We start from the raw sequence: 11,274 nt of genomic DNA, 5'->3' as shown, positions 1-11,274 counted from the left end.
ACTTTTCAAAATAGCATAAATGAATGAAAAAAAAAAGGAAAGACGAAGAATCTACATCATACCCAATTGTATTTAGAGGTGTTTGCTGATTTGTAACAGAATAATTTTTTTGCTTTACCCTCTTATAATAGAACTCATCACTGCAAAGTTAAGATGGGTCTACACTCTTGTACATATGAGATGAAAAAGAAGTGGACTCAATATAGAAATTATGTCCATGCAACATACCTACAATCACATACCAACAAAGCAACAAAAATTGATCGTACTATCGAAACAATCGAATATAAAAAATTAATGAAATAGATCCAAAACCAAAATTAAAATTAAAATGGAAACTTCAACAAAATTTAATCAAAAACACTTAGAAGAAGATGATGAGAAAGTAAAGAAAAACAATGAGAGCAAACAACAAAGTGAAAGATAAAAATGAGATAGAAAGCCATGAAGAAGAGAAAAAGGGAAGCTCATTTGGAGAAGGAAGATAGAACTTTGATGTGTTATATATATATATAGTTCTAAATACAAATATTACTTTTAAAGAAAGCTATTTTTATTTTTTTATTTTAAAATCATGATAATTGCAAACCATTAGAAAATAGTATTTTGTTTTCGTTTCAATCAAATTTTAATTAAAATAGAATAACCTCAGGTAACTTTTCAACCAATAATACATGGCTCTTTAAGAAAAAAGATACATTAATCTCATCATTAATTTTTGAGAAAATTATGCTGTTAAGTAAACTTATATTACTTAATTACTCATCATATCTATAGTTTGTTATAATTACCACTTACGACTAACATTATACATTAATTATGGGGTGACTTCGAGCTTGTATAATTAGCCACATTTGTATATGTATAATTTGTCAGAATACACAAATGCATATGTATATATACAATTATCTAATCGATATACATATACAATTCATCTCTCTCCCACTCTTTGTCCTCTCTCGCTCGCCTCTCTCCTCTCTCTCCCAATCTCGTTTGTCATATATACAAATTCATATGCATAATATACCGTTATCTAAATCAATATACATATACAATTCACCTCTCTCCCACTCTCTGCCCCTTCTCACTCGTCTCTCTCCTCCCTCTCCCAATCTCGATCGCCTCTCTCCTCCTTCTCCTAATCTCGCTTGCCATATATACAAATACATATGTATAATATACAATGATCTAACCGATATACATATACAATTCACCTCTCTCCCACTTTTTGCCCTCTCTCATCTCTCTCGATCTTACTTTCCTCTCTCCTCCCTATAACATGTTACGAATTCTAATTATCAAACTATAGCTGTAGAGAGTAATTAGGCTATTATTGAGTGACTGTATATGAAAGTTCCCCATAATTTTTCATCTAGATACCAATAAAGATTCCCTTTTATCTTTTTTTCAAATTGAAATAAGATAAACATCTACAAATTAAAAAAAAAAAAACATCATTAGGAAAAAATGTGTTTACATAGAAAAGAAATATGAATTTAATGAAAAAACCATATTTTTGAGTCATAGGAGTAATAAATACATTTTTATTGAATTTTAATAGAGAAATATATACCCCTTGACGTTTCTTTGACCCATATAAACCCATCGCTTCTCTTCATCGCTGTGTTGAAGTTTTGGTTTTTGGGTTTCGAGATTTGCTGTTCGAAGATGGTAAGCGCTAACTTCAACTCATCAAAATCAATTGATCGCATTACTCTTTCGAATCAAATCTGGAAATCAAACAATGTAGAATTTTCTGATGTTAATTTTTCTTTGTTTACGCCGTTTTCAGCTTTATTTGATCTATATTTCCTTTTTGAGATTATGGGTTTCTGTAGAGTATAAATTCATGTTAGATTCTTAGTGTTCTTGAGTTGTTATGTATGTATCCCGAATCTCACTATATTGAATTGTGGAAATTAGTTAATACCAGTTTAAATGGTGCTTATCGATTGAATTAACTAGTTGGGGGTTGAGGTGATGGAAAAATTTCCCACTTAGCATTATACTCGAGTGGTGATGAATTTGATGTGTAGGGTTAGAAAATTTGTTGAATCTGATGTTTTTACTTCATCCTTTAACTGGATAAAGGAGGAGGATTACATGGGTTGGGTTGATAGCCAGCGTAGAAATAAGCGAAATTACAAGAATCTTCTAAGTCTACACACTGGTTTCATCCTTGCTTTCTCTCCTGAGCACACACTCAAGCTACCCAACTACTGTATTTCTTCCTCCTTTATTCAGGTGGCACTGGCGAAGCATACTCACATTGTTTATGTTAAGTAATCACATTGTGGAGTTCAATGTGCTTCCTATTTGTGGATACAAAATTATATGGAATTTTGCTTATTTTTAGGAAATTTGAAAGAAGTGGCTTTGTCCATCTTTTTGGTAGAACATAAGTTGACAATTACTGATCTGAATTGGATTTGTCAGGTGCGATTACAGCCAGACCCATTCCTCAATGAACTGACGAGTATGTTTGAGCGAACTACTGAGCATGGTTCCGTTTGGGTTACGCTTAAACACTGTGAGTTTGCCTCTTCATTGGTTTTCCTGTGTTTTGTGCTCTGTATTCTCTTTATGAGTAATACTGATTGAGCAATCTTGTCCTTTGTATACACAGCTTCTGATAAATCTAAAGCCCAACGGAATAAGATGAAGACAGCTGGTGAAACTCTTGAATTTAAGTGCCTCATCCGAGCAACTGATGGGAAAAAGAATATTTCCACAATGGTAATAATCACAATAGAAAGTTTCGTACCTTTTTCCCTCACCTTCTTTTTGCAAGTCTTGTCGTTTTCCCCATTTTTTTGCTTTGTTGGGCACTATGTTCTCTGGAACATTGAGGGTGTTAGTTTGTTGTATGAATTATTTTTTAGCATAAGTTTAAATGTGCAAATATAGATAATTCTAGGTCCTGGCCTGTATGTTTGAGATTGAGAGCATCAAATTCAAAAATAGGATGGTAGCCTTGTGGTGCATAGAGAATGGGAGTTGTGGTCTTTGTTTACTTGATTGATAACTAATAGGTATCGTACATGCTTGTAATACAATATTACAGCACCTAAAGGGACAATTTCTCATAAAAGGCCAACAAATTATGGATGCAACTCTTTTAGTCAGTGAACCTGTGGATTCTAGACTCAAAGGTGAAGATCCAGGGATCATGTGAAACCCTAGCTATAGATAACCCATTATGATCATGTCAACTGGGAGTTACTTCTCAACCTTCTTTAAAAAATGGGTTTTGGTGGAAGATGGTTAAAGTGGATGGTTTTTGTATCAAAACTGTCCTCAATTCTAGTCATAGGAGAAATTGCTGGAATTTTCCCTCAGAGAAAGAGGACTCGGGGAGACCCCCCTCTCTTTGCCTTTTCATATTAGCTATGGAAGGTTTCAGTAGTATGATGAGAGGTACTATTCAGTACAGTGGATAAAAGGTTTCAGGATAGGCAATCAAGCAGGGGAAGAGATGTAGATTTGCCTTTCATTATTGCTGATGATATAGTTGTTTTCTAAGATGCTAAAGCAGATCAGATCATGTACATCAGAATGATTTTGGTGATCTTTGGGGCAATTTTTGGTCCATTTGTAAAATTGGAGGAAAGGTAGTAGTTTCCCTGTCAAAGAAGTTCCACAAATTCAATGCCTGTCCATGTTATATTCTGAAGTTTCGATGATTTAACAAACTATGACATCTAGTTGGGCACCTGATCCCATGAGGGACTGAGAGTTTCAGGCAATGTGCAAAGGACAGTTGTAAAGCTGCAACTGCTGCCACAATTGCAGTGGTTGGTGCACCTCTTCAGAGGAATAGTACTCTCAGCCAATGGCGTTGCACTAGGTAGTTTGTCCATCTTATAATAGTCATCTTGTCAAGGGATGTTTCCTAGTTTTTGAGTTGAAGATTTCCATACGGTAAAATCCACTCTCAAAAAGAAATATTCTCATATGCAGCAAGAGACCTGATCGAGTGATCTACTGTTCTCTTTAGTTGTTATTTGAGTTTATTGTCTCGTGTTTATACAGTGTAAGATCTGTTCATATGTTATAAAGGAATCAGATCATTTCGGTTGTAATCGTTGTTAAAGTTTGAGTTGTAGCTAGAGTTAGCTATTCGTGTTCTTGAAGTCTACATTAACTTAGCTTGTTGGCGTAGTAGGCAATAGAGGTATTACTTTGTTTATGAGTAACAAAGCTGTTACAAAAGGAGAAGGGATTAAGAGTTCAATTCCTAGGTTGCAAGAGTTTGTAATCGGAATCTTAACTCTTTGAAGTAATGGAATTGGCGAAATCCTGTGAGACAGGTTGTGGTTTTCTCCTCCCTTGAGCAAGGGGGTTAACACGTAAACATTTTGTTTTCTTTATTTTAAGTTTTTCTTTCTGCATTGTTCTTACTATGTGAACGGACTTGGTCCATTGACTTGTGGTGGACGCATATAAGTCATCAGTCCAACATCTTGAGTTGTAAAATTGAGAAATTCCCGACCAACTTACTTGGGGATGCCCCTTAGAAACAATCATAAGGAGATAGAAGTTCCGGATGAGATTGTTGAAAAAAATTAGTAACCAAACTCAAAATGTGTTGAGCGCTCGCCTTGCTTTATGTGCGCCAATGTGTCTCTGCCGAAGAGGTGACACTAAACAATTGATATTTCACTTTATCACATTTTTTTTGAAAGGTACTTTATCATTATTTTTTTCAATTTCTTTGGTCATATATTTGTTATTTATGTTTATAATTATTCGTCTTGAACTCAGCATATATATTTGTAATTTTTTCTCCCTTTGCGCCTTTTTTCATTAAAGCCCATTCTTTGTTTGCACATAAAGCTCCAATGGACCTTAGAGTTTTTTTGCGCTTTTCGCCTTTGATAACACTTGAAAAACTAGCCAATTGGAAAGCCCGGTGTTTATCTCTTGGAGGAAGTAGTACTCTTATGAACTCAGTATTGGACTCATTGCCAACACATGTCATGTCCTTATTTCTAATGCCTTCAGGTGGAGGATACCATACAAGTTGAGGACTTTCTATGTTAGGTAATAAGGAGGGCAGAGGTATTCACCAAGTGAAATGCCAAACTGCTCAGCTTATGGTTGACTTGGTATTAGGAATCTGGGGCTTCAAAACAGCTGCTTATTGACAAAATGGAGGTTTGTTGGTGAGGATCATGCACTCTGGAAGGAAGTAACTATAAACAAATATGGGCAGAGTGACTATTTGTGTTCTAATATGGTCTATGTTGGCTGGGAATATAGACTGTAGTGTGTGGAATGACACCTAGATCCTTTTTCCGAGAGATAAAAGGATTGGACTCGAGCCTTTAATGAGCTCATTTTCGGAACTGTTCTCATTCTGTAGCAACTCTGAAGCATCAATAGTTGACACTCTGTCCCCTCAAGGTGGAATCTCACATTCAGAAGGCACTTGAATGATTGAGAAGTGGGTAGATTTGTTGAGTTATTACAAGTGCTTAGTGGTTTCTTAGGTTTATCTACAGGACCAGACACAGTGAGGTGGAAACATGACAGTGATGACTAATTCTTATTAAGAAGACTCTAGAGAAACGAAGTGGTGGAGCAACCAGGAAGGAGGGGACATACCAGGTCCTTGGAAACAGATTTGTAAGTGCAGTGTCCCTAACAAGGTGCACTTGGTTGGTGACCTGAAGAGCATGTCTCACTGATGAAAAATTGGAAAGGAGGGGCTTTCAGATAGTATCCAGATGTTTTTTTTTGGGCAAGGAGAATGAGGAAACTAATAATCATCTTTTATTCATTGGAAGATTGTATCACAGAACTGGTCTGTGTTTCCAAGTATATCTCGAGCAAATTGGGTAACGCCTGAACACATTGCTGACCTACTTAGCTGATGCATAAGGAGTGGAGGGAGGGAACAGAGTCAGAAGGGATGGTGGAAGATAATACCATATTGCATATAGTGGTCAGTATGGAAAGAAGAAACAACAGATGCTTTGAGGATATCTCTAACCCAATCTAGAAAATCAAAGAAAATTGTATGAATATTTTGTATTTTTGATGTAAAGAAAGGGTCTAGAAATAGCAGAGCAGTTAGCAGACATTTTAGGATGCTTTGTACTTTTTTTTCTTCTGAATTTTGCTCACCTGCACATGCAAATACTCTTTGATTTGTTACTTCTTAAAATTGAGAAATTGACAAGGTTTTCCACATGGTACAACACACGGCATGGAGTTTGGGCTGAAACAGCCCGTCATGTATCTAAGAATGTGAACGCCGCTTTAATATAGAACTTTGGTTGGGTATGTCCGCTAGCTAGCCCTTTCAGCATTTGTGAGTTGCACACTTGTTCTGAATATAGCTCACCTGCACATCCATATACTACTCTGATTTGTTACTTCTTGAAATTGAGAAATTGACAAGGTTTTCTACATGGTACACATGGCATGAAGTTTGGGCTGACACGGCCCATCACGTGTCTTTAAGAATGTGAACTTCCCTTTAATATAGAACTTTGTCTGGTATGTCTGTTAGCTAGCCCTTTCAGCATTTGCGAGTTGCACACTTTTGTTCTGAATTTTGCTCACCTGCACATGCAAATATGCTTTGATTAGTTACTTCTTGAAATTGAGAAATTGACAAGGTCTTCCACATGGTACACATGACATGAAGTTTTTTAGCCTGTCACTTGTCTAAGAATGTGAATGTGTCTCTTTAATATAGAACTTTGTCTTGTGTATCTGCTAGCTATCCCTTTCAACATTTGTGAGTTGCACACTTCTGTTCTGAATTTTGCTCACCTGCACATGCAAATACTCTTTGATTTGTTACTTCTTGAAATTGAGAAATTGACAAGATTTTTCACATGGTACACATGGCACTGATTTTGGGCTAAAACATCTGGTCATGTTACAAGAATGTGAAATGTCGCTTTAATATAGAACTGTCTGGTATGTTCTGCTAGCTAGCCCTTTCAGCATTTGCATGTTGCACACTTCTGTTCTAAATTTCGCTCACCTGCACATGCAAATACTGGTTGATTTGTTACTTCTTGAAATTTAGAAATTGACAAGGTTTTCACATGGTACATATTTCATGAAGTTTGGGCTGATACAGCCTGTCATGTGTCTAAGAATGTGAACGTCCCTTTAGTATAGAACTTTATCTGGTATGTCTGCTAGTTAGCCCTCCCCCGTTTTCCTTCTTGAATGCCTCTCCTTATCCTATAATGGAGACAAGAACACCAACTTGAATTTTCTTTACTTTAGTAGTCTTTTTTTTCTTCATCTTGTTTGTGTTCATCTCTTGCTTGTTGCTCTTTTTGATAAGGTAATGTTTTAATTAATGATTGGAGAAACCCCATATACAAGCCATACACCAAAAATAAAGAATGTAAACCAAAATATTGTTCTCTACGAAAGGAAAATCAATCATCTATAAAAAACAGGCACCTTATGGGTGGTGTCATCTTATTTGTATTCACGTCTTTGCTTGTTGCTTATGTAGTTTATATGATTGTTATTTATGTTTTGATGCATCATTTCACTTCTTGTGGCTAATGATGCACTTGATTATATTGAACTAACAGGTTGGAGCAAAAGATCACCAGCGTTTCCAAGCATCTTATGCAATTTTGCTGAAGGCCCGGTTGACTGCACTAAAGAAGAGGGAGAGGAAGGACAAGAGGAAGGCTACTGATTCTGACAAAAAGATGGATATTTCGAAAAAGAAATCTGCTGCTGCTAAAGCCTCTACATGAAACTTTAGTCCTTTGGTTTATTCCCCCATTTTGTTTCTAGGATAGAGTTGTAGGATTTGAACCCCGTCCACTTGGGGCGACAAGTCTGAAACTTCATTACAACTCCTACTGCATAGAATGAAGAAAGGAGGTGTTTTTACTCAATTTGATTATTCACATCTAAATTAGTCAAACTTTTTAAAGAGCTTGTTGGGTTATGGAACAGTTGAAGGAATTTTGTCATAATCTTGATCTTTAAGTCCTTGAACAGCAACTGAAAGTAGAGGGGACCAAATCAAAAGTAGTATGCCTACATACTTGAATGTCATGTCAACTGCATATGTCCATACTTTTTGGTTGTGGGAACTTAAAATGACATTTTTTGCTTTTTTTTGTTCAACCAGTTTTTTTTCCACTGTTCCAAAAACCATTTAGTCATGAAATTGGCACATTGTTTGGTGTGTTTTCTTTTAATTTAGTGGATGCCAGTTTCATAGCCCTTTGCATGTATAAAAAAGGAGATCAGTCTTGTGGTCTGGTTGGCATTTCAACCAGGAAAAGTGAACAACGGACAGTTGAGATGTGTTTCGATAAATATTTGGTGATGATTTAAGTATGAAGTTCAAACACTTGAAAGTTTGAGTATAGAACTTTAAAAAACAAAATATTTTATGTGGGTCTTTTATCTGTCTCACTATTTATTAGTGTTTATCACTTTTTATCTCCGAATTGAATAAAACTATATATATATATATATAGGCTCGAACTAACAATGATAGTATTGAAGATGTGAAGGTGATTATCATACCAAAAACCCATTTTTTTTCTAATAAAAAGGACGATAATGCTATCGCTTTAAATGATTTCTATGATAGTTGCGTGGAAGTCCAGTAAAGCCCACTAATATTTACTTTTATAAAAGTAGTCCCTCTGCAAATCTTCACAATATACCAAAAACGCCGTGTTAATATCAAGCGAGGATCGTGGTGAAACAGATAAGATATATTTTATTTATTATAAATTAAAAAATTTGAATTAAGTTTCGAATATGAAGAATATTTTGTTAGTATGTATTTTCTTTTTAAATAAAGTTTACGTTATGTAAATTTTTAAATCAGTCATTTACGACTTTAATCAACTTTGTTAATGACATAATATGGAATCATTGAATTAACTTAGCTTCAAAAGAGAACAATCAGAATTTACCTATGAAATAATTGCCTGCCCAAGCTAAATTCAATTGCTTTAGTTCCAAGCTTGGTGACTAGTGTTTTTACATTATTAATTGTACTATAGTTAACATTTCTTATTTTACCAATAAGGATTGGGTAGCTTTTAGAAGCAATAATTATACATATTAATAAATAGTGCTCAAAATCTTTACGATTGACATTAATTACTTGTTAATGAATCTAATGTTGCTATACGCTTTAGGAGCATTTATATAAAAAAAAGTGCTAGCTAATTGCCGTCAAAAATACATATTTAACAGTAATTAAATTATTCATTAATTAATTACACCACTAAAAATAATTTTTTTATTATGTAGTAACTAGTGAATATTTCTTCATCTTTAATAATCAGAGGTCTCGAGTTTGAGTATTCTGGTAATTTCAAACTTTAAAAATCTTTGCAATTATCAAAAGCTTCAAGGATTTCTTGTGATCTTTTTTAATTAATAAGCTAGGACCTTATGAGTTATGACATAACCATATCCTTCCTAATTTATTGCAACACCCATAATAATAAAAAAAATTGAAACATACCTATACCTAAAACCCCCCAACACTAAAATTGTTGAACCTTAAACAATAATTCAACTTTTTTTTTGCTTCTATAAATACTCATTATATCATTTAGTACACCATCAAACAAGAGGTCTCTTTTTATCCTCTCAATTTTTTTTTTTTAAAATGATAAATTTTTCTTCAAGAATTTTGTTGATTATGTTATTAACATGTACTATAGCTATAATTATAATTCCAAAATTGGCTTCGACACAATATTGTGGATGTACAGAAGGATTGTGTTGCAGTAGATGGGGTTATTGTGGCAGTGGAAAAGCTTATTGTGGACAAGGTTGTCAAGGAGGGCCTTGTTATAATTCTTCGACCAAATATTACAATCATAATATTAATAACAACAATAATAATAGCAATAGAGTTTCTGATATTGTTAGTGAATCATTTTTCAATGGAATTGCAAATCAAGCTTCTTCAAATTGTGAAGGCAAAGGATTTTACACGAGACCTGTGTTTCTTGAAGCTTTAAAGTCTTATCCTGAATTCGCAACTATCGGTTTTTCTGATGATGATAATAAGCGCGAAATTGCTGCTTTCTTTGCTCATGTCACACATGAGACCGGACGTAAGTCATTTTTCTTAAATTTTTATATCATATGCTTAATTTTAGTTTTTTTTTTTTTTATAAAAAAAAAACACTTTTCTTGGATTCTTCATGTGATATGTCTTGTCAATTATGAACCATCTAACTATATGAGTATTAAACTTAATATTTTATATATTCAGGAAAAATGCACAAGTATCCCCTAGATTATAATCGAAATTTTTGAGACACATCTTAACTAAATTAAGGTCCTATTACTCTCATTAACTTATTTTTTTGATAATTTTGTGCACCTTTTTGGCTTACGTGGCATCAAAACATCTCTCACGCACCTCAATTGCGTGGAGTCACGGAGTGTGCCACGTAAGACAAAAGGTGCACAAAATTACAAAAAGATAAGTTTAGGAGGTAATAGGACCTTAGTTTACTTAAGGTGTGTATCTGAAATTCCGGTCATAGTCTAGGGGGATACCTGTGCATTTTTTCATATATTTAAGCAAAAGTTATTGAGTTTGACCGAATATGTGCCTGGGCTTGTAGCAACATTTTTCACACCTACAATATGACAAGTAACAGTATAGTTTTATCATATGCAGAAATGTGTTACATAAATGAGATAAATGGTTCATCTAGGGACTATTGTGACATGACAAACTCAGAGTACCCTTGTGTTTCTGGCCAAAATTATTATGGTAGAGGACCAATACAACTATCATGGAACTTCAACTATGGTCCTGCTGGAAAAGACATCGGATTCGATGGGCTTAACGACCCCGATATTGTGTCTAGAGACAGTTTAATATCATTCAAAACTGCCTTGTGGTACTGGATGAACACTTGCCAACCTCTCTTAAGTTCTGGGCAAGGTTTCGGGGCAACGATTCGAGCTATTAATGGTCCTCTTGAGTGTGATGGTGCCCTTCCTGAGCCTGTGTCTAGAAGGGTTCAACATTATGTTCAGTATTGCAAGCAACTTGGTGTAGATACTGGGGATAATCTCACTTGTTAGAACAAGTGTTATTTCATTTATCATATAGTATATGAATGAAAAAAAACTATATGTATACTAAATTATAAATAGTGCTATATATTGAAGTCTAGATGTATTACATAATTTGATTTGTCTAGGCTAACATATATAATACCTACAAAATGCATTTCATACATATTATTAGCCTAATGGTGAAACAAGGGTTGATTTTTTATA

At 34.5% G+C, this 11,274-nt stretch overlaps 2 protein-coding genes across 2 annotated transcripts; both read left to right on the top strand.

Annotated features, from left to right (window-relative positions):
- Positions 1-1,544: 1,544 nt before the first annotated feature.
- On the top strand, positions 1,545-8,055 carry LOC107021345 (signal recognition particle 14 kDa protein). Its single transcript, XM_015221987.2, has 4 exons — positions 1,545-1,671; positions 2,437-2,530; positions 2,627-2,736; positions 7,572-8,055. The coding sequence occupies exons 1-4, from the start codon at positions 1,669-1,671 to the stop codon at positions 7,740-7,742; spliced, it is 378 nt and encodes a 125-aa protein (XP_015077473.1). The 5' UTR covers positions 1,545-1,668; the 3' UTR covers positions 7,743-8,055.
- A 1,479-nt stretch (positions 8,056-9,534) lies between these two features.
- On the top strand, positions 9,535-11,274 carry LOC107021800 (endochitinase PR4-like). The gene is made up of 2 exons (XM_015222512.2): positions 9,535-10,088; positions 10,664-11,274. Exons 1-2 carry the CDS (start codon positions 9,635-9,637, stop codon positions 11,074-11,076), a joined length of 867 nt encoding a protein of 288 aa, XP_015077998.1. The 5' UTR covers positions 9,535-9,634; the 3' UTR covers positions 11,077-11,274.

This window comes from Solanum pennellii, chromosome 6 (genome assembly GCF_001406875.1).
Source record: "Solanum pennellii chromosome 6, SPENNV200".
Classification (NCBI taxonomy): Eukaryota; Viridiplantae; Streptophyta; class Magnoliopsida; order Solanales; family Solanaceae; genus Solanum; species Solanum pennellii.
This window is presented reverse-complemented; position numbering and strand designations above follow the sequence as displayed.